The 25330-nt window shown below is 33.0% G+C and overlaps 1 protein-coding gene across 1 annotated transcript in view; it reads right to left on the bottom strand.

The window, feature by feature from the left end:
* LOC111417507 (uncharacterized) overlaps positions 1–16540 on the bottom strand; it is a 37049-nt gene extending 20509 nt beyond the window's left edge. Inside the window, exons 1-4 of the mRNA XM_023049810.2 lie at positions 16171–16540; positions 2546–3000; positions 2281–2485; positions 1909–2225 (exon numbers count right to left, since the gene is read on the bottom strand). Coding sequence (XP_022905578.2) covers positions 1909–2225; positions 2281–2485; positions 2546–2876 — 853 coding nt within the window. The 5' untranslated portion in view covers positions 2877–3000; positions 16171–16540. The remainder of the gene's footprint in view (positions 1–1908; positions 2226–2280; positions 2486–2545; positions 3001–16170) is intronic.
* Between the last annotated feature and the right edge of the window lie 8790 nt (positions 16541–25330).

The raw sequence follows: 25330 nt of genomic DNA, 5'->3' as shown, positions 1-25330 counted from the left end.
TTTAGCCGACTTGAAAAACGTGCGGCTAAATCCGAATGTTTCTAGTTCTAGGTCTAGTGTTAATTGCAATGACAGTTCTAAATAGTGTTAGTTAGTACTACATAACGCTAGGTTGTGTATTGCTAATGAACTAAAACTAGAACTAACACAAGACCTAGAACTAGAATCATTCGGGTTTAGCCGTCTTGAAAGACGTGCGGCTAAATCCGAATGTTTCTAGATCTAGGTCTAGTATTAATTCTAGTGACAGTGGTAAGTAGTGCCAGTCAACACTACATAGCGCTAGGTTGTGTATTGTTATTGAACTAAAACTAGAACTAACACAAGATCTAGAATTAGAATCATTCGGGTTTAGCCGCCTTGAAAGACGTGCGGCTAAATCCGAATGTTTCTAGTTCTAGGGTTAATTCTAGTGACAGTGTTAAGTAGTGTTAGTTAACACTACATAGTGCTAGGTTGTGTATTGCTATTGAACTAAAACTAGAACTAACACAAGACCTAGAACTAGAATCATTCGGGTTTAGCCGTCTTGAAAGACGTGCGGCTAAATCTGAATTGTTCTAGTTCTAGGTCTAGTATTAATTCTAGTGACAGTGCTAAGTAGTTTTAGTCAACACTACATAGCGCTAGGTTGTGTATTGTTATTGAACTAAAACTAGAACTAACACAAGATCTAGAATTAGAATCATTCAAGTTTAGCCGTCTTGAAAGACGTGCGGCTAAATCCGAATGTTTCTAGTTCTAGCTCTAGTATTAATTCTAGTGACAGTGCTAAGTAGTGCCAGTCAACACTACATAGCGCTAGGTTGTGTATTGTTATTGAACTAGAACTAACACAAGACCTAGAACTAGAATCATTCGGGTTTAGCCGTCTTGAAAAACGAGCGGCTAAATCCGAATGTTTCTACTTCTAGGTCTAGTGTTAATTCTAGTGACAGTGCTAAGTAGTGTTAGTTAACACTACATAGTGCTAGGTTGTGTATTGCTATTGAACTAAAACTAGAACTAACACAAGACCTAGAACTAGAATCATTCGGGTTTAGCCGTCTTGAAAGACGTACGGTTAAATCCGAATGTTTCTAGTTCCAGGTCTAATGTTAATTCTAGTGACAGTTCTAAGTAGTGGCAATTAGCACTACATAGCGCTAGGTTGTGTATTGCTATTGAACTAAAACTAGAAGTAACACAAGACCTAGAACTAGAATCATTCTGGTTTAGCGATCTTGAAAGACGTACGGCTAAATCCGAATGTTTCTAGTTCAAGGTCTAGTATTAATTCTAGTGACAGTGCTAAGTAGTGCTAGTCAACACTACACAGCGCTAGGTTGTGTATTGTTATTGAACTAAAACTAGAACTAACACAAGATCTAGAATTAGAATCATTCGGGTTTAGCCGTCTTGAAAGACGTGCGGCTAAATCCGAATGTTTCTAGTTCTAGGTCTAGTGTTAATTCTAGTGACTGTGTTAAGTAGTACTAGTTAACACTACCTAGTGCTAGGTTGTGTATTGCTATTGAATTAAAACTAGAACTAACACAAGACCTAGAACTAGAATCATTCGGGTTTAGCCGTCTTAAGAGACGTGTGGCTAAACCCGAATGATTCTAATTCTAGGTCTAGTGTTAGTTCTAGTTTCAATTCTAAGTTGTGTATTGTTATTGAATTAAAACTAACACTACACATAGAACTAGAAAAATGGCCATTTTTTGTGGAAGATGGCCATTTTTCATGACTTTTACGGAAATATAGCCATCTTAAGAGACGAGTGGCTAAACCCGAATGTTTCTAATTCTAGGTCTAATGTTAATTAAGTTGAAAATATTTTATGTGGAGTATGCAACCAATTTTACATCTAAGATTTTAATATAATGTGTGTTGTATTGTTAGTTGCATAATTAACATTCTTACCCATATCGTCGATAATTGGAGCCATCCTCAGCGTGACTCCAACAAGTAATAAACACATAAAAAGTAATAAACACGCTGTTGCGACGATCGTCCACCGAGCTCTTTGAGGTAACTCATCTGCTTCCAAAACTTTAACATGTTGCGGTTCGATGGGAACGGCTGCCATCGCAGCCATGTGACGTCTCGCTCGTCGTTTTCGGCGTCTTCTACGTTTCCGGCGAGCTCGTCTCAACGCTTCCGAAGTCATTAACGTTTCGTCGTATTCGTCGAAATCTTCGATTTTTAGTGAAATGTAATCTTCGTCGAAATGAAGTTGTCTAATAAGAAAAGAAATTTAAATTTTTAAATCAAATCGCTATTGAATAAACTTACACATCACCGTTATTTTCGTGTCTACAACAACACGTATGTCGATGTCCACTCGGACAAGAAGATTCAATTGAAACTCCTTGAAAAAGGAAGTTGGATTCTTCATCGCTTGGTTGGTTTTGTTGTGAAATTGTTTTGTCACATTTTCCCAAATTGTATCTATTAGGACTTTCTGGGGAAGAACTCGATATTCTTTGTCTACTTCTCCCTATAAGGAAAAAAAATTTAATTTAAAAATATTTTTTAAAAAATTTAATTCTTTTTTTACCATTTCTTTTAAATCGATGTTTCGCCAACCGAATCTCATCACTATTCCTACGTTTTCGATGCCTTCGTTTAAAATCTTTATGAAACCCTCCTTTTCCGCTATCTTTATCTTTGGAAGAAGTGGTCGATGTCGAGGCGATTCTCAATCGATTCACGAATAATTTCGGGCTCGAATGTAAACTGGAAGACGTCGTCTTATCGTTTTTAATCGCTTCCACTTTGCTTTGTAGTAATGTATTTAAAACGCCTTCAAGTTTAGCAACTTCCACGCAAGTATTTCGCGTTGATAGTGGTAAATCTTCTGTTGAGACTGCTTTATCCGAAACCGACATTATTGTTATTTTATTTAAAAAAAATCAACTAAATTATTATTATTATTATTGGAGGAAACGGTAGAGACTGTTTCGGCGGAGAAGATGATCTGGACAAATAGACGTCGTCGTTCGTTCGTTGAAACTGTTAAATGAAAGAGTTAAAGATTTAATGGGGTCATAAAAAAAGCACGAATGTGTTGCTTTTGTGTGTTGTGTTTAACACCCGGGTGAACGTGTGTTGTATTATTTATAGTTAAAACGGCGTTTTTTGGTGTGTGTTTCGGAAAAACATACAATGCCTTGCCATTTTTTGTTTGAAGCCAAAAAAGAATTTGGAGGGGACAAAGAAAAGAAAATAATCGTTAAAAAAAAAATTAAATTTTGGCGTAAACGGGTAATAAAAATGTCATAGTTTAAAAATATAGTCTTTTTTTATAATAAAGAGTGTCAAAATTTTTATATTTGAATGGTTTAGATAAATTTTAAATGGATCATACTAACAAATCAATTAAAAAAAGTTTCAAAATAATTTTAGTTTTAGTTCAATAACAATATACAACCTAGCGCTATGTAATGCTAACTAGCACTACTTGGCACTGTCACTAGAAGTAACACTAAAACTAGAAAAAATTGGGTTTAGCCGTCTTGAGGGAAGTGCGACTAAATCCGAATGTTTCTAATTCTAGGTCTAGTGTTAAGTGTTAGTTCTAGTGATAGTGCTAGTGCAAAACTAGAACTAACACAAGACCTAGAACTAGAATCATTCGGGTTTAGCCGTCTTGAAAGACGTGCGGCTAAACCCGAATGTTTCTAGTTTTAGGTCTATTGTTAGTTGTAGTGACAGTGCTAAGTAGTGCTACTTAGCCCTACATAGCGCTAGGTTGTGTGTTATTATTGAACTAAAACTAGAACTAACACAAGACCTAGAGCTAGAAAAATTTGGGTTTAGTCGTCTTAAGGTGGGTTCATGCAAAGTGTTTTAGTTTTAGTCATAGTCATAAGCGTTTGCTTTAGCTGTAGCTATAAGGAAAGGGATTGGTTCATGCAATATTTAAGCACAGCACATTAAAGGAGGATTTTGACATATAAAGAGTCGTGCCACAACCAAATTAAAAAAAAAGAAATCGGGAGTGAAACTATTTTGTTTGTTATGAACAAAAGGAAAATTATAGAAGTGAATTTTTCCAAGAAAACCACTGTTTACGACAATGTCGTTATTAAATTTAGTCATACATCGAACACATTGCAGTAAAGTCCAAATTTTCAAAACCTGTTCTGCAAATTGTATTCCGGTCGTCATCTTACAAAGTACTGTTTTTTGATTTTTGAGTATTAATAATAGTAGACATATACAGGGTGTCACACAAAAAACGCCCCAAGCTGTAACTCTGTCATTTACATTCCGATTTTCATGAGCGGGTTATCAAATGAAATAGTTTCATGAATACTATGATTCATGCTACAAATAAATTTTTTCCAAGGCCGTCTTCAATTTTAAGCGATTATTAACTTTTGCTTTTCAAATTGCTCTATATTTTTCTTTACGTCATTGGATAGAGATTGTTTTTCTGAATCCACTGATGTACAATACATCCATTTTCAATATAATTTTAGTAGAGAAAAGACACCTGTATATACAGGTTGCCACACAAGAACGCCGCTAGCTGTACATCTGTCATTTACCTTCCAATTTTCATGACTTAGCTATCAAATGAAATGGTTTCATGAATACTATGATTCATGCTACAAATAAATTTTTTCCAAGGCCGTCTTCAATTTTAAGCGATTATTAACTTTTGCATTTCAAATTGCTCTATATATTTTTCTTTACGTCATTGGATAGAGATTGTTTTTCTGAATCCACTGATGTACAATACATCAATTTTGAATATAATTTTAGTAGAGAAAAGACACCTGTATATACAGGTTGCCACACAAGAACGCCGCTAGCTGTACATCTGTCATTTACCTTACAATTTTCATGACTTAGCTATCAAATGAAATGGTTTCATGAATACTATGATTCATGCTACAAATAAATTTTTTCCAAGGCCGTCTTCAATTTTAAGCGATTATTAACTTTTGCTTTTCAAATTGCTCTATATATTTTTCTTTACGTCATTGGATAGAGATTGTTTTTCTGAATCCACTGATGTACAATACATCAATTTTGAATATAATTTTAGTAGAGAAAAGACACCTGTATATACAGGTTGCCACACAAGAACGCCGCTAGCTGTACATCTGTCATTTACCTTCCAATTTTCATGACTTAGCTATCAAATGAAATGGTTTGATAAATACTATGATTCATGCTACAAATAAACTTTTTCCAACGCCATCTTCAATTTCTAGCGATTATCAACATTTGATTTTCAAATTGCTCGGTATGTTTTTCTTCACGCTATTGGATAGAGTTTTTTTTTCTGAATCCATTAGTGTACAATACATCAACATTAATTGTAATTGTAGCATAGAAAAACATTAAAATAGTTTCTGAACATTCTCTTAAAGTCCCTTGTATTATACTGTAGTGTGCCATGGGATAAATGAAAAAACAACTTATAAGTATCATTTACAACTGCTTCGGGCATTGACATAGCATTTAATGACTGTTATCAGTTTTGCGTGTTATTTTTTTCCATGGCACACTGTGACACAGAAGTGACTAAGTCAATGTTCGGAAAATGTTTTAATTGTTTTTCTCTGCTAAAATTACAATTAATGTTAATGTATTGCACATCAGTGGATTCAGAAAAACAATCTCTATCTAATGACGTGAAGAAAAATATATGGAGCAATTTGAAAAATAAAAGTTAATAATCCCTTAAAATTAAAGATGGCCTTGAAAAAAATTTATTTGTAGCATGAACCATAGTATTCATCAAACCATTTCACTTGATGCCTCGGTCATGAAAATCGGAATATAAATGACAGAGTTACAGCTTGGGGCATTTTTTGTGTGACACCCTGTATATGTGTGTATATAAATATAAAGAATTCATGTAAAATTTAAACTTCAACAAATATTATGTACATCTAAATAACGAATTATCTTCATTGCTTTTACGATGTTAGGTTTATATAGATCATAGCCTCCATTTTCTACATCCTAAGACGACGTGCCTAAAGAAGACCAACTTATTGGTTGAAACGTAACGTAGCACCGATTTAATAATTGAATAAAATATCTTTCATCGTTTTTAAACAGTGTTTTTTTTGGAAAAATTTACTTCTATAGTTATACAGCGTGTCCCGTATCTTCCGCATCAGAGCATTATACGGTTGTAGGATACATTATTCTGAAGCGATCTTTCTAATAAAATTTTTTCGAAATGTTTATAATAACCGCACGGGAACTGTTTAAAGGAACTGTTTTTCGTCCAATCAGCAGATCGCAAATCAGACTCAGGTAATCGGTGCCACCCTCGGCCGGTCCGCTACGCCGATGATAACTCGTTTCCCACGTGTACTCACCAATAGATTCGTCATGGAAAGAGAAATAAACTTTTTCGATGAATCAAAGTTGTCCGTTATTGGTCGTCGTTAAACAGTTCCCGTGCGGTTATTATAAACATTTCGAAAAAATTTTATTAGAAAGATCGCTTCAGAATAATGTATTCTACAACCGTATAATGCTCTGATGCGGAAGATACGGGACACGCTGTATATATACGATGAATATAGAGTCAACATTAGATAAAAAAAGAAAATTGTTGTCGCTGCTAGAGTAATGTGCTTGAATGCAGCTCTATTAATCGCACAAAGATTAAGAAATAAAAGACAACGGCGTTTTGGCAGAAGATCAATCAATAAAATTGGAGGGAAATTATGCTACTTTGATTAGAAACATGTTGGAGAAAAAGGAAGACGATTTGCAATTTTTTAAATATGTTCGCATGTCGTTCGAAGAGTTTCAGGAATTGTTAAGACTGGTTGAACCTTTTTTAGCAAAAACACCAAATAAAGGTGCTATCTTACAATAAAATACAAAACCTAACTGACCTAACTTCAATTTATAAAATAAAACGAAACACTGCTATATTATAAGGACACAAAAGTGAAAAGTGCGCATGCGTCACGTTACGACCAATTGTTTTAGGTTTAAAAAGTTAAAAGTTGGGCAACTCTTGGGACTAGGACAAAAACATTTTAGTCGTAAGGTGTTGCATGAACAGTACTACTATAACACAATACCTTAACTTTTCACTCTTGCGACTATGCCAACAACTACGACTAAAACATGTTGCTTAAGAGACGTGTGACTAAACCCAAATGTTTCTAGTTCTAGGCCTGGTGATAATGCTAAGTAGTGCTTGTTAGCAGTACATAAACTAGAACTAACACTAGAAACATTTGGCTTTAACTGTCATAAGAAACGTGCGGATAAGAGTTGGCTTGGGGTTGTGACAAGTTTAATAACAATAGGTTGGGTTGGGTTGAATTGTTGATGTCTTGCTTTGGTGTTGGGTTACTTTATACTAAAGTTGCACATAGTTCACACTGCTGAACATAGATAATATGCTTTATGGTCCTAAATAACCATGACAAAGGAGATTTATAGTCAATAATTCGTCATGCTGGCCAGGCTGGTGAACGAATGCTTTTACTATGAAGTTTTTAAGAGTTCTAACGGCATCAGAGATGCACGACTGGTGTCCTTAGACGACTTAATGTCCCATCCTAAGGACGGAGGCGATCTCTTTGAATAAATATGCTCTTATGCTGGAAAACAAACCCTCGCAAGCCATATGACTTGCCACTGCCTAGTGGCACGTCCCCGGCTTGCTTTAGAGTTTGGTTACTTTGTTGTTAGCTGCGTTGACGTTGAGTTGATTTGCTTTGAAATTAAATTGTTTGGGTTTGATTAATTTGCTATGCCCTTAATAATAATAATAATACTTCATATGCCTTAATTGGTTCAGGGTTGAATGAATGAAGTTGGACTATTTTGTGATTTGACTACATTGTATTAATCACCCTTGGAATTAAGGAACCAAGCCGAGGTCGCTTGTGGCCGAGGCGCTATAATTAATGCCATATCAACCCAAATCCGAACAACATATAGCAGCGTCTTGCCTAAATCAGAAGAAACAGTGGATACAAAGAGTCAAGTCGAGGTCGTTTGCGGCCGAGGCACTATATTATGTAAGTGTAAATCACTTTTGGAATCAAGAAACTAAGCCGAGGTCGCTTGCGACCGAGGCAGTGTAATTAATGTCATATTAACCCAAATCCGAACAATATATAGCAGCGCCTCGGATAAATCGAAAGAAACACTAGATTCAAGGAACCAAGCCGAGGTCGCTTGCGGCCGAGGCATTACATTGTGATAATCACCCTTGGAATCAAGGAACTAAGCCGAGGTCGCTTGCGACCGAGGTAGTGTAATTAATGTCATATTAACCTAAAACCGAACAATATATAGCAGCGCCTCGGATAAATCAGAAGAAACACTAGATTCAAGGAACCAAGCCGAGGTCGCTTACGGCCGAGGTACTACAATTAATATCATGTCAACCCAAATTCGAACAATATATAGCAGCACCTCGGCTATATCAGAAGAAACAGTGGATTTAAGGAGCCAAGCCGAGGTCGCTTGCGGCCGAGGCGCTATAATTAATGTCATATCAACCCAAATCCGTTCGATATGTAACAGCGCTTCGGCTAAATCAGAAGAAACAGTGGATTCAAGGAACCGAGCCGAGGTTGCTTGCGGCCGAGGCCCTATAATTAATGTCATATCAATACAAATCCGTTCAATATATAGCAGCGCCTCGGCTAAATCAGAAGAAACAGTAGATTCTAAGAACCAAGCCGAGGTCGCTTGCGGCCGAGGTGCTATAATTAATGTCATATCAACCCAAATCCGTTCAATATGTAACAGCGCTTCTGCTAAATCAGAAGAAACAGTGGATTCAAGGAACCAAGCCGAGGTCGCTTGCGGCTGAGGCATTACAATTAATGTTATATCAACCCAAATCCGAACAATAGATAGCAGCGCCTCGGCTAAATCAGAAGAAACACTAGATACAAGGAACCAAGTCGAGGTCGCTTGTGGCCGAGGTACTACAATTAATATTTTTAACTAATTAAAAAAGAACGCAACAATAGCTTTTCGAATTTACGTGCATTAAAATAATTCATTCCAACACTTAATAACAAATTGTATGCACACATTAAAAAATTTTTATAAAACGGACTTTTGGCAATAATGTTTTTTTTGAATTATTTATAATGTTGCAACAACTATATGGAATCTTTGGTATGTATGTAAAACTATTAACAGAGTTTTGATAAACACGATGAAGATGTTTCCACGTTTTTCATTTATTTGAAGAATTCGTAACAACAATTCATCGAAATATGTATCATTTCAAGGACAGTAGAATCTAACAGGACTGCTACATGCATTGTATTTTTGTAGCCCACTACGGGTTGGTTGCCCGCCATCTACGTCACAGTATTTGCCACGCCTGGTAACTGTCTGTGTTTTTAAAGGTTATATGATAGACATTAATACGTCTAAAAACATAAAACTTTAAAAATAATATGAATACGTCTACGATATAACCTCTACAAATACACAGCAACGCATAGACCACAACAACAGCTGGGCGTGGCAAATGGTGTGACGTAGTTTGCGGGCAGGTTGTCACAACAATGGATGTAGCAGTCCTGTTAGATTCTACTGTCCTTGGTATCATTTAATGTTTTTAGTTCTGACAATTTCAATATGTTGAAAATGAATAAGATCTCATAAATATTCTCTCACTGTAACATTTGTGGTTCTCAATCGTGTGACTTACCATGGTAATTTAGCATCAATGACTAAATAACAAACAACAATGTTTGTCATACTATGTTGCTGGAAATTGTGGCTTCTAGATAGTGTTAGCAATGCAAAATTCAATATTTGCCAATGAGGGTTCTATGCTGATGAAGTTGTCTTAGTCAAAAGACAACTTTGAATCTTGCACTTTGCAATTCATTTTTTCATTAAAGGATGCATACTTCCATCTATACTCACATCTTAACAAAGTAAAAAAAGTATAAACTGAAGATGCTGGTTTCTATGCAATTTTCTCAATTGATATTTTATGGAAATGTTGATGTCTTTTTTAAGATGACAGAATAGAATCCTACACTTTGAAATTCGTTCTTTAATGGCAATAAAGGCAAAATTGATAACTTAAATTGTGGGACTTGTTGCGCTCTATTTATACAATAGTTAGCATTAACTGCAAATTTTATATTATGTTTCTTGTAATTCGGACTAACCACGGATCCCCTAATTCGGAACGTATGATGTGTGATTTCCCGTCGTGTTTGAATAGTAGCGAGAATATCCGAAACAGTGTGGAACATAAAAAGGGAAGTCCCCGAATCATGGCTACACACAACTTTAACTCTCGCCAAAAAAACAGGAGATATTACAAAAATTGTAAAAGTAGTTATAGTAGTAAAGTACTAGCAGAAAAATATTGTGTCAGCACACACATTTTCCAATATTAAAGAGGATAAGGATAAAATAATAGGGTACATATTATTCTTTTTCCATTTAATGGTAATTTATTAATGGCGCGTTTATGTATTTACAGTTACATTGCAAATTGTGTTTCTCAACCAATGCATATGAAAATTCTGCGAAAACCAGAATATACCGAAATGAAAAATGAATTGTACAAATGGTTTCAGTTACAGCGAGAAAGAATTTACTCTAAATATTATAATGACAACAAATTTATTGCAAGCAGAGGGTGGGTAAGTTGGTTTAAAAAGAGGCATGGTATTCGTCAATCGATAGTGGTTGGAGAGAAATTATCTAGTGATTCATCTGCCGTGCAACCTTTTCTACGCAAATTCAACGAGAAAATAAATGAGCTGAACCTACTGCCAAATATGCAATGCAGATGAATCTGCATTATTGTGGAAATTACTACCTGATAGGACCTTGGTGCATGCCAAAAAAACAACAGCCTCAGGGCGAAAACCTTCGAAAAAGAGAGTAACTTTTCTTGCCTGTGCAAACGGCAATAGCACACACAAACTAAAATGATGGTATGTAATTGGAAAAGCAACAAATCCTTGAGCTTTTAATTGCGATAGACTTCCAGTTGAATACTAAGTAACAAAAAACGCCTGGATGACTTCTACCATAATTGTAAAATGGTTCCACGAGTCATTTGTTGTACAAGTGACTCGGAAATTTCAAGCGGACATTAATCTTAATGGAAAAGCCATTTAATTAGTCGAGAAACGACTATGGTCAAATAATAACCATCTTTTTGCCACCCCATTTTACCTCACTTATTTAACCCATAGACCAAAATGTGATACGATTAACTAAACTGTATTATCTAAAGAGCCTTTTGATCCATGTAGTAGGTATGGGGGAAAATGACATTTCTCGGGCTCTTAAGAACATCACATTGAGGGACACCGTGTTTTTCCTTGCCAATGCCTGGGACAAGCTCTTGCCTGATCCAATAGCAAAAATATATTTTGCTATTCAGTTGATAATAGTGATTCTGTTAGAGTCGCCACAAATTCAGAAACTGAATGGGATTCAAATGACGACGTTCCATTGTCGATTCTCAAAGAGAGATTGCTATCAAATGAAGTTCGACAAGAAATTGTTGAAATCGGTAGCATGGAATCATCAATCTAAAAAATCTGAAATTCTTGAATGGATTGTGGGAGATGAAGACCATTGACACCATTCCTTTGACGAGGAAGTTGCCAGAGAGGCTATTAGGAGTTTCAGTACCCGCATACAATAGGAGGAGGAAAACAAAGTCAAATTAAACAATTTTACCACTCAAATCTTGTTACTGTATTCATTTATGCAATAATTTATGCAAAACTATTAACAGAGTTCTGACAAACATGATGAAGATGTTTTCATGTCTTTCATTCATATATTATTATATATATTATTATACATCACTTGATTACGCGACATTTGATCGTTTTTAGAGATTTCATGTTGTCTCGTAGGTAAAGGTGTAACTTATTTTAGAAAAAATGTAGAATACCGAAAGACCTAAAATACCATTTGTTTTGAAGTATAAAGCTAAGCGACAATCACGTTATACGATTTCAAGTCTGATTTGCAGCATACGTCTAAGAACCAACTTAGATACTACACTTAGATACACCAAGAAATTCTACAAAAGAAAAAAAATAGATGTACCTACAATTTCGGGTCAGTGTCGTTTTCTAGATGTTAGTATAAAATTAAAAGTTTGTCTTTTATTTTATATAGAATTTAAGTCTAACTAGTTTCGGCCCTTGGCCATCTTGAGAGACTCTACAAATAGATTAACATCTCTCATCTTATCTATTTTACAAACGACAGCGCTAGTTAGCATAAGATATCACTATGTTGCATATTTTTATTGCACTAAAACTAGAACTAACAATAGACCTAGAATTAGAAATAAAAAAAAAGATATTTTCTAGTTCTAGGTCTAGTGTGAATTCTAGTTTTACACTAGCACTATCACTAGAACTAACACTAGACCTAGAACTAGAAATATTCGGGTTTAGCCGTCTTGAGAGACGTGCGGCTAAATCCGAATGATTCTAGTTCTAGGTCTAGTGTTAGTTCTAGTTTTACACTAGCACTATCACTAGAACTAACACAAGACCTAAAACTAGAATCATTCGGGTTTAGTCATCTTGAGAGACATGGAACTGAAAAAATGAATGTTTCTAGTTCTCGGTCTAGTGTTAGTTCTAGTGGCAGCGGTAGGTAGCGCTAGTTAGCATAAGATATAATTATGTTGTATATTTTTATTGAACTAAAACTACAACGGGAACTAGAAACATTCGGGTTTAGTCGTGAAAAAACTTTCAGTTGTCAATGTCAACTTTAACAACAATTTTATTATTATATTCGTAATCGTGATAAAATAACCTTTAAAGTGAGTCCAAACATGACGCATTTATCTCAAAAAACTAAAAACTTCGAACTTTCAACTTTTAATTTTGACATATTTATCAACTTCATAAAAAATCCTTTAAAATGAGTCCAAATTCGACATATTTAACTTTAATATTAATGGAGACACAATCACTTCCGGTTTGAAACGTCAACGTCAATTTTGACATATTTATCATCTTCATTAAAAAATCTTTAAAATGAGTCCAAACATGACGCACTTTTCTCAAAAAACGAAAAAGTTTGAATAAAAAGCATTAAACCCGAAGTTAGCAACAATGAAGATAGCAATGTAATTTTTAAATATTAATTTTAACCAACCCAACCAACCTTAATTTTTTATTTTTTTTTATTATTTTTTTTTGTGAAAAATAATAAGACATTTTATAAAAATTAAAAATAGGTCAAAATGACATTGACATTTCAAACCGGAAATTGCTTATATCTCGAGTAATATTGAAAGGAAACGTATCATGTTTGGATAACTTCATTAATATTTAAGATAAATATGTCGTGTTTGTACTCATTTTAAAGGATTTTTAATGAAGATTAAAAATATGTCAAAATTGAGGTTGACATTTTAAACCTGAAGTTAGTTATCATATAATAGACAAATGGAGAACTTCATGGTGTTCTTTCATGATGTATTCTTTATTAAAAATACCTTTAAAATGAGTCTAAACAATTTAATTTTTAATTATTAATACCAACCTTAATTTTTTATCTTTTTTTTTATTATATTTTTGTTTTTGTAAGAAATATTAAGACATTTTATAAAAATTAAGAATATGTCAAAATGACGTTGACATTTCAAACCGGAAGTTGCTTATATCTCGAGTAATATTGGAATTAAACGTATCATGTTTGGACTCATTTTAAAGGATTTTTCACGACGATTATAAATATGTCAAAATTGACGTTGACATTCTTAACCGGAAGTTGACCATAACTTCATTAATATTTAAGATATATATGTCGTGTTTGTACTCATTTTAAAGGTTTTTTAATGAAGGTTACAAATATGTCAAAATTGAGGTTGACATTTTAAACCTGAAGTTTGTTATCATATAATAGACAAATGGACAACTTCATGGTGTTCTTTCATGATGTATTCTTTATTAAAAATACCTTTAAAATGAGTGTAAACAATTTAATTTTTAATTATTAAAATACCAACCTTAATTTTTTATCTTTTTTTTATTATATTTTTGTTTTTGTAACAAATATTAAGACATTTTATAAGAATTAAGAATATGTCAAAATGCCATTGACATTTCAAATCGGAAGTGCTTATATCTCGAGTAATATTGGAATTAAACGTATCATGTTTGGACTCATTTTAAAGGATTTTTCACGACGATTACAAATATGTCAAAATTGACGTTGACATTCTCAACCGGAAGTTGACCATAACTTCATTAATATTGAAGATAAATATGTCGTGTTTGTACTCATTTTAAAGGATTTTTAATGAAGATTAAAAATATGTCAATATTGAGGTTGACATTTTAAACCTGAAGTTAGTTATCATATAATACACAAATGGACAACTTCATGGTGTTCTTTCATGATGTATTCTTTATTAAAAATACCTTTAAAATGAGTGGAAACAATTTAATTTTTAATTATTAATACCAACCTTAATTTTTTATCTTTTTTTTTATTATATTTTTGTTTTTGTAACAAATATTAAGACATTTTATAAAAATTAAGAATATGTCAAAATGACGTTGACATTTCAAACCGGAAGTTGCTTATATCTGGAGTAATATTGGAATTAAACGTATCATGTTTGGGCTTATTTTAAAGAATTTTTAATGAAAATTAGTTAGACTTAAATTCTATATAAAATAAAAATCAAACTCTAGATTATTTTCATCAAAAATGTTTACACGAATCATCATTTTGACTCTAGTATTTGTGGTTAAACTTGTGCCACGACTTACAGAACCATCCTGTATAATCGTAAAACGTAACGACTGACCAAGCGGCTTCTGTGCTTGTAATAGCTGTCATCAAATAGACAGGCACCATACAATTTTCAATAGTTTGAGCCTGTCTATTCTGAGAAGACTTATGTTTTAGAGAGATGAAAACGAAAATCTCGTTTTTCTCAACATTGTTCATTTTTCGCTTAGTCAAGTGCTGCATCAAAATTGCGATTGTGTCATTTAATGTTTTTAGTTCTGACAATTTCAATATGTTGAAAATGAGACTTCATAAATCATCTCTCTATGTAACATCTGTGCTTCTCAATCGTATAACTTGCCATGGTGATTGACAATGTTTGTAAATGACTAAAAAAGATGTACATTCAGAAACATCGCTTTTGTAGTGGAGCACAATGTAATACTAAGTGGAAATGCTGGCATCTAGATAGTGTTAGCAATGCAGAATTATTTTTAATATTGCCAATGTTCTATGCTGATGAAGTTGCATTGGTGACAATGGTAGAACAGAATCATCCTGCACTTTGAAATTCAACAAAGCAAAAAAGTAGAAAACGCAGATATTTTATGGAAATGTTGATGTCTTTTTAAGATGGCAGAATAAAACCCGGCACTTTGAAATTCGTTCTTTTGGCAACAAAGGCAAAATTGATAATTTAAATTGTGGGATGCATAAAGGAAGAACAAAGCTATCTAAGCAAATCCCTAACATAACTTGTTGCGCTCTATTCATACGATGTAACTGCATTCAAAGCTAAAGCGTAATACTAAAACAATGTTAGGACTCTAATTGAGGTAAGTTAATATACTCTATATTATATATTTTTATACTAAAATCTCTGACGCTTAATTTTATTTTATAGCAACTTCAAAAACATTAATGTATTCCGTATACTGCGACCGTGTTAATCCTTTTAGGTAAAGTACACGCCATTTACATATTCGCTTCTTTGTCATAAAACGGGCATAACATATTCTCTTTGTCGTTAAAATGTATATCATCTACACACATATTTTCGGAGTGAAGCACTAAGGATTTGCTTAATTTATGGAAATAAGGATATGAAACAGAAATAATTATTACATAGTTAAATACTTCTACATAGTTAGTATTCACACCATCAATCACATCAAAAACTAATAATTTCCTGACAATTACCGCTTAAATGATGCATGTGAAATCGATGCCGCCGCTAAATGGAGACCTTATTCTTTTAAATAATTGATATGGTAATAGGGATGGTCTATTAAAACTGAGATATTAACGTCTAAACGATCCATAAAAAATTTAGGACAAAAAAGGAGTCTTAAAAACTTAATTAAAAACCGGACGGTACAAAAAAAGTAAGGGAAAAAGGTTCTCATAAAAAACATATAAAAAAGAAAACAAATAAATCATTTCCATAGAGTAACTTACCCTCTCCTCTTCTTTGGAGTTCGTTTCCATGACACCTGCGATCGGAAACTTGACGTCACCGGCGGTTAACCCACCACGATTCCAATGTTTAAATACATTTTCCTAACCTCTAAATTATTGGAAAAAATACTAAAAATGCGAAATTAGTAAAAATGTTTAAGTTGAATTAAATTAAAATTTGTTGGGATTAAAAAAATAATATTTATATAAGTTTGCCTGAAGATTTTGGTGGGTTGCGTGAATTTCGGTGGGGTTTTGTCTTTTTATCGGTAGGGACGATACGTTTTCCGCGAAAGTCCGGCCTTTACTACTGAACTTTCCTGGTTAACAGGTTTTCGGATGCTGTCGGTTCGTGAAACGACCGCTTCGATCCGGGATGGCGCCACATGCAATCGTTTAGGAGTGTTTACATTTGGATTAATATTATTATAATAAAAATATAGGTATAATTGTGATACAAAAAGTAAATATAATAATGTATTTAATCCTTTTTTGAATCATAAATTTATGAGTTCACTTCATTTTTCAAAAAAACTAAAAAAAAAACAGATTGTGTTATTACAGCGACAAATACAAGGTGTTTCAGGTTTTTGTAGCAAGACATTAACGATAGAAAAGACTTTAAAAAATGAATAATAAAAGTTTTCTTGAATTTTTAGATATGGGCAAAGTTTTATCTAAGTCGTAAAGTTTTCAGTATTTACATAGCTAGTGTCCAACGATAAATTACGCATCCAAGGCTGTATATTTGCATAGCTAATAGCAACCCTATATCTCCCGTCCTTAGATATCCTAAATCATATTGAACATAAAAAGCTTATCTTTCTATTCCATACTAACGTTTTTGATATCTAAGCTGATTTTAGCTCATTTGCTAATGCTGAATAACGCAGTATCTGGTGATGATATCTATTGCCTCCAACACTGCCGATCGAGAACTTCTCTCTTGCAGGTTCTGATGCTAATGAATGGTTGTGCGTCCTCAATCACTTCATCCTCTCATCGTTTTGTGGTAATAAAATCCTAACAGCTACACATAATGAGCATGGCTTGTTCATTCCTCCACGTGTACCCGGGCAGCAATTGAGGTTGTGAAGACCGTCCTAGAATAAGTGGTAAATAATGAATACTTAATGAGAAATCAACCTAAATAATTACATATAACGTTTCACCTTTCTATTAGTTGTGGAACTAATGCTTCCATACCAAAAATAAATGGGCATAAAGGATCTTTGATGTCATAAGGTTATGAACATCAACCGAATTTTTCAAATTATGTTACTAAAATAATCGCTAACATTACCAAAGTAGCTTCATTGTATTTGTGATAGAACGAAGGAATTTATTTTTACGGAAATGTTGTCTTCAGGTAATTGGCAGGATGTGGTGCAAGTTAATCAAGGATAAGAAATAGTTCAAAATCAAACCTAAAATGTTAACATAGCCATTTCTAAGAAAATTATATTGGTAGAAGCGCAAACTGGAATTATCGGTATTGCTAAGTATTTAGGACAAGTTGAAAACATCACATAAGGTACCTGGGTAGAATATGGCCACCATAAGGTTTTTTTACATAAATTTTTTCGTCTTGTGTAATACATGAGGTAAAGTTTCTTTTTATTTCATCGCCTATTTATCTAATAGGTAACATAATGTAGACACAAAGAAAACGACGTGCAAGTAGAACTGTACTTATACTTTTTATTCTTTTCAGTGGGAAAGTGGCAACATTTCCCATAGTGTAGTTGAATATGCCCACGAAGGTGCAAAGCCTCATATCGGCGACTTTGTCTTCATCGCAAACAAAACAATACCAACGTTCAGTATGAGTAGCATTTCTGCTCTCTTCTCGAAGCAGTTGCTGAACTTGAAATCCTTCTCTGGAGTTGATAGGATGTCATGAATATCAGTAATTGATTTTAACGGGCTTGATTCATTGAGCAGATCTGAAAAAGGGAATATCATCTTCACTGCTATAGAAATCCGCTTCAGAAATGCTTCAATGTGTTGGATTGCTTGGTGCAGTCAATAAATTCTCTTCAGTGTGTTCATCAGACGCAGCAAGAGAAGGCCGATGCAAAAGCTTCTTCGGGAATTTTTGCGGGATCAAACGGATATATTCTGGTAGATTCAAATCCCGCTTTAATATTGAGTGAGGGCTTTGGTCCCACACTTTTGAGAAAAATGTTCCGAATCTCTGTTTGGTGATTTTTCTATCTTGATGCTGCGTTCAGTATTTTAATACTTCTTCATACCAGTAGCACTCAAACGCTCTGAAAACTGATTTGTCCACGTGCTGTAACTCATGGGTTGTGTTGCTTGGGAGGCAAAAAAGTTTGATATCGAATTTGTCCGCAGCTTCTACGATGGAATGATCCAAGTGGCATTTTATCGATAAGAAAAAAGATATGACGACTTTTCGAAAATGCACCTTTTTGATAAACACCTGTATCTCTGTAACCGTAAGAGATATCGATATGCGGTTTTCGCCATTAAGTTTCTTATAAAAATCGAGCGTGAAACACTGATATCATTTTTCCTCTATCTCTTATAGAAAGAGGAGTTTCCCTTTAAAAGTGTCCAATTTGGCCCACACTATACAGGCATTGGGTAGATTTGCGAAGGAAAAGGTGACGTCCTGTTTTAGTTCTACTCTTCGTTCAATAAAAGTATACCACAATCTAACGCTGAAAACAATTAAAACTAGTACTAACACTAGATGTATCTCAATATGGCTAAACCCAAATGATTCTAGTTCTAGATCAAGTGTTAGTTCTAGTTTTACACCAGCACTGTTACTATGTAGAACTAACAGTATACCTAGAACAAGAACCATTTGGGTTTAGACGCACGTCGCTAAAGACGATTAAATCCAAATGATTCTAGTTCTAGGTATAGTATTAGCTCTAGTTTTACACTAGCACTGCCACTTTGTAGAACTAACACTATAATACCTAGAACTAGAATCATTTGGGTTCAGCCGCACGTCGCTAAAGACGGCTAAATTTTATTGCAGTAAAACTAGAACTAACACTAGACCTAGAACTAGAAATATTCGGGTTTAGCCGTCTTGAGAGACGTGCGGCTAAATCCGAATGATTCTAGTTCTAGGTATAGTGTTAGTTCTAGTTTTATACTTGCACTGTCACTAAAACTAACATTAGACCTAGAACTAGAAACATTCGGATTTAGCCGTAGGTCTCTTAAGACGGCTAAACCAGAATGATTCTAGTTCTAGGTCTATCGCTGCATAAGAATTAAAACTAGAACTAACACTACATCTAGAACTAAAAAGTTTCGGGTTTAGTCGTCTTGAGAGACGTGGAGCAAAATCCGAATGATACTAGTTCTAGGTCTAGTGTTAGTTCTACTATTATTTCAGTAAAAATAGACAATAATTTAGCGCTTAATAGCAAATAAAACTAGAACTAACACTAGACCTAGAACTAAAAAATATCGGGTTTAGCCGGCTAAATGCGTCTAGTGTTAGCTCTAGTTTTACACTAGCGCTGTCACTAGAACTAACACAAGACCTAGATCTAGAATCATTCGCGTTTAGCCGTCTTGAGAGACTTGCGGCTAAATCCGAATGTTTCTAGTTCTAGATCAAGTGTTAGTTCTAGTTTTACAGTAACACTGTCACTATGTAGAACTAGCACTATACCTAGAATGACCCAAATGATTCTAGTTCTTGGTCTAGTTTTAGTTCAATAAAAATATGCAACATTTTTATGCTAACTTGCGCTACTTACCACCTACCAGTCGTCTTAGTGCTAGTCTTGTATATTTTTATTGAGCTATAACGGACACTGCGTTCCCCGTATTGATCCGTTATATCGAGGTTTTAAGCGTCCTTCAAACGATCACTATACAGCGTGTCCGTAAAGTAACGGATATAGGCGATAAAATCATTATAAACGATTTATGGAAAAATCCCTGAAACGGGTCTAAAGATTTAATTTTTTTGTAATTGTTTGGTGTAGGTTTTAAATTTCTTCCGCTATTTTGAAGCGAGTTATGACGTCATCGATATTTTTTCAAATAGCTATCCCCCATTTTTATTACGGAATATGAAAGAGGATTTTTTTCTGAATCTAGTACAGTCAATATTAATATTGGTTACATAAGAAAATTTTCGAGAAAAATTACTTTACAGTTTAAGTACTTCAGATTTGTTGAAATGATGAAAATAGCAGTAGCCATGAGTAACTATGGTAATCAATTATTTTAAACAATTTCCTAAGTGTCAAAAACTGGTTTAGTAAGTAGTTGACCTCTTTAATACAACACATCGTTGGCTTAGTAAGAAAACCACGTAACTCCAATTTTTACCAAAAATAAGATTTTGATGTAATTATGCAACAAATTATTAAATCTACCAATTCCGAAAACTGCGCGTATATTGAAATACAAGTTTCCGCCCAAATCTTAAAATGAAAAGCACTTAACACGACTGTCAAATTAAAAAAAATCCAGTTTTTTCTGTCTCCTGTAAAATTTTCCGAAACGGAGTTACGTGGTTTTCTTACTAAGCCGACGATATCCTGATCGCCAACTCATTAGCCAAAGTATGGTGAGCCGAGCTGTGTCTAAATTTAAAAAACATGGCCATCTCTCGAAGTCTGGCCTGCTAAATGTTTCAGGGGAAGTTCAACAAATCGTGGCTTTGGCTAGGCAAGAAAACCCTTATGGCGTAAGGAGTATTGGAATAAATCAACTGTTCACAAAATTTTAAAACTCGCAAAATATCATTCCCATAAAGTAAACCTGATTCACGAGCAATGAATCGTAGTTTTTGCAACAACAATTTTGCAACGATAATGAAGACTTTGTCAAAAACATAATTTTTTCGACAAAGGGACATTTACATTGAGTGGACAAGTAAATAGACAAAGTCAATATTATATTATTGTCAATATTATTGAAGGTGTGAGTAGAAAGATTGACATATTGTCAATATTGAGAATATTCATGGGATGGTTTGACGAAAACGAAAATATTTGATATATTGACAGTCTGAGGGAGATATTGACAATCCTACAAGCGTTAGTCATGCGAAAAAAGTTTTGAAATCTTTTAGAGTAGATACGCAAACCTCATTCAACAAATTCATTTGAGAAAACGTGTCTCTCTTTAGAAGCCATTCGCTAGCTCATATTCTCTTTTTCTTCCGGTGTTTTGCTGTTAAACCTAAAATAATAGCTACACATGCTTTTTGACGATATGCCATCTTTAAATGCCAATGCAAAACTAAGTAGATTGTCAATAAATATTGATAGTCTGAGTCTTTATTTACAATATATGTATATTGATCGTGTGAAGGACGCTTTACTGTAATGTCAAATTATATTGTCATGTTGCATTTTATGTGGCACAAAATAAGTAGGTACCAGAGACCTGCAGCGAGTGGCTCACATAGTGAATCATATTCACTGATTCGTTGCTTGAGTGTTGCCTTCATTCGTCAATAGTTACTATGAATCATGTTGTGTGGTATTCTTTCTTAAGTTACTGTAGTGTCGACTCCGAGACCTGTACCGAACGGCTCTTATGTCGAATCATATTAATCAATTCGCTGTTGCTATGGTTTATTCATTCGTCAACAGAAGTGTGAATCATGTAGTGCCATTAGAACCATTCGCGAATGAGATATTTGAAAAGTTCCGTATAATGTATTGAAATTTAAAATTTTGCTGAAAAAGTGCAAAAGTGGTAAAAAAAACTGTTTAAAAATTATCAAAAATATTCAAAATGAGTAAAATTATTTAAAATCACAAAATTTGTCCAAAATCATTTAATGTTGACTATGTAATGTAAACTAAACTAATCATTTAAAATCGCAAAAATTTGTGTTAACTACGTAAACACATGTTTAATTATCTTTCATAATCCTTTACATTTTAAGATTTTTATGTTTTAATTCAAAAATTGTTAACGGTTTTTTCGAGATGAAATTAGTAAAGTCATTTTCGATACACCATCACATTGGAAAACAGGGATTATCTCTAAATTCTTTTCTTGGTAATTAAATGTCCCACCATAGAAAATACTCGTTCAGAAGCAGCACTGCTCGCAGGAACAGACAAAATTTTAATTGCAATTCTAAATAAATTGGGATATTCCGTTGCATGGTTATTCCACCATTTCAGTACATCAAAATTTACATCTACACTAATTTTTGATGTACTATAACGTTGTACTTCGTCCTCTATTACTTCTCTTAAAGAGTTTGTATGTATAATGTTGTCATTACATAAAATTGTGTCAATGCAGAAATCTTTCACACTGTTAATTATATTTGGTTCTAAGAAAGGAAGACAGGAAACAAGCTGCGTTGTGGTAAATGCTTAAATTTGGAAGCCACTTACTTTCAATCTGGTTCAAAATATTTTCTTTTAATTTTCGTATAGGTGGGGTGTCTTCATTTACTTGTGTACATGTTTGTCTTTAACTAATCACGAGTTATTTGTTGTTTTCTTTCCGTTGCCATGTCGTTTACATAACGTGATACTGTTGTTGAGTTCGAAATCAGCTCGTCAATGTTAATATTACTTCCATACTTTGCCGCAATATCGATCAATTTTTGAACCATTTTTTTGAAGCCCTTTCTATTTACCGATGAAAAACGCCGATAATCTTCAATCACCCATTGAGAACAGACATGCAGTACACTCTCTGTGTCTTCACTATTTACATGTCTTATTTCTCGTTCGCCAATACTATTGCTTTCAATATAACATCTATGACGAACGAGGTTTGAGGTTTGCTTGCTATTATATTTTAAAATTTTGTTGCACTTTCGGCAATAAATAATTCCATCGTTATACTGTCATCTTGTTTTTTAAGAAGGCCAAATAAATTCCAAATTTTACTCACACTATTTGGTTTTGCTATTATATGATAATCACCAGTATTAATTTTTGTAATTATTTCAACATTGATTCACAACACACTCGTTTCTTGAAAAAAACTTCGTTAATAACAATTTCTCGAAGAGAATTTAAGGAACTTAGATAAAGTCACTACCAACTGACATTTCACAGCGTACTGATTGATACTCTTTGATTTAAATAAATAAAATAAACCACACAAATTTGTAACAAAAGTAACTAGATTTGTTAATATCATAGCCTTCTAATAGTGTCATCAATTAGATATACATTTCTTTTAAGTTCTGATTTCTTAAAAACGATTTTTTAACACTTTTTTTGGTTAACTTTGAATAATTTTAAACAATTTCGGATAATATTGCACGTGCTTAGACAAGTTTAAATAACTATAGATGTTTTGCGCTTTTAAATTTTAGGCAAGTTTAGATAATTGTAGACAATTTTGTAAAGTTTTCCGAATTTAGATAATTTTAGACACAACAATTTCAGACATTTTTGTGCATGTTTAGCCAAATTTAGATACAATTTAATCATATTAGGCTATTTCATAAAATTTTTTATGAACAAGTTTAATCAATTTTAGATAAATTTTGCGCTTTTAAATAATTTTGAACAAGTATACATAATTTCAGTAATATTTTGATTATTTTTCACTGGTATTTTATAAAATTTTGATAATTTTGGATATAAATAATTTAGACAATTTTGGCCAAGTTTTGATAATATTAGCCACATTTTGATCGTCTAAAACAGATGGTTTTGAACAAGTTTAAACAATTTAAGACAATTTTACGCTTTTAATTAATTTTGTACAAGCTTACATAATTTCAGTAACATTTTGAACTACTTTGTGAAATGTTGATAATTTTAAATACGTTTTGAATATTTTAGACAATTTTGTATAAGTTTAGCCAAATTTAGATAATTTTGCATAAATTTAAATTGTGTCTTAAATTCAACATAACATTAATTTATTTATGTTCGGTAGTAAAATAACAACGATTATGTACAAAAGCACTATTGAGTAGGTGAGGCAATGAATCATTTGAAATGATTCGCGAATACTTTTGACGATTCGCTGTTTTTCGTTACATATGACACTACACCATGTTGAGCGAATCGTGTGTTACATTGATTCACCATTCTTTCTTTTGTGAATGTTTCATTCGGGCGAATAAAACCATTCATGCAGGTCTCAGCCCTGGTTTCTATAGAAATATATTTTTGTACATTGCATCTTAAGTGAAATTCACTGTATAAATCATTACCCTTTCTTCTTAACTATTCACATTACCTACACAAATATAGTTAAAAAAAACTAACATAAACAACACAGTACTGAAGTACTTACCATTAAAAAGATTGGAATATTTGGAAATGTTTAAGGATTTTGAATTAAAATCAATAAATCTCCAAATAATATAATTTTAATTATTAAATCCCTAAATACAATAATAATAAACTGATAAACGCTAAATTCTCGAATAAAAATACTAATAAGTTTTTCCTAAGCATAATGTTTTTTTTTAATGATCCAGTAAATAATAGTAATATACAAATGGTTATTTTTAAAAAAAGAAATTCTCATCGTAAGAAGTATAAAACTATCTATATAAAAAGAGAAGAAAAAAAAAACTAAGAAGTAGAGTAATAAAAATTTGTTTTGACCATTTGCACCACAAACGAAATAATAATTATTAAAAAAAACTAAACTTTCGAAACTTTTCGCTAAATTAAAAAAGAATAGAAAGAAAAAATTGTGTATACCTAGCTAAGGTTGCGCGTAACAAAATAGTTTTTTATTATCTTCTTCCGTTTTCTGTGTTTATTAATTCTTAACACTTAAATTCGTAGAGTTGTAGGTAATAATAATTAAAAATAGTACGGGTTTCGTGTTAAAAGATTTTTTTCTATCGAAAAACCTTGTAAAATCTCGTAGCAAAAATTTGAAAAGGCAACAATTCGGTTGGTATTCGTTCAAAAAATGATCAATATTAATTACTTTTCTTTTAAAATATATAAGTTTTATATATTATGTACAACAAACAACAATATAGCGGACAATATCATTTAGTAGTTTTTTTCAAAAAAAAAAAATGCTGTAATAATAAATGATTATATACAACTTTTCTTAAATCGAATTCGTTTTTAAAAAGTGTTTTTTTAGGAAAATGTGTTTCTTTTTGTATTTTTTCTCGATAAAAAGGAAGCACCTGCTTGATAAGTTTCGTTATAAACGTCAAAGAAATAAATTGTTGAATAAAAAAAGT

Source organism: Onthophagus taurus, chromosome 3 (genome assembly GCF_036711975.1).
Source record: "Onthophagus taurus isolate NC chromosome 3, IU_Otau_3.0, whole genome shotgun sequence".
In the NCBI taxonomy this organism is placed as follows: Eukaryota; Metazoa; Arthropoda; class Insecta; order Coleoptera; family Scarabaeidae; genus Onthophagus; species Onthophagus taurus.
Note: the sequence above shows the minus strand (reverse complement) of the source record. Positions and strands in the feature narration are given on the sequence as shown.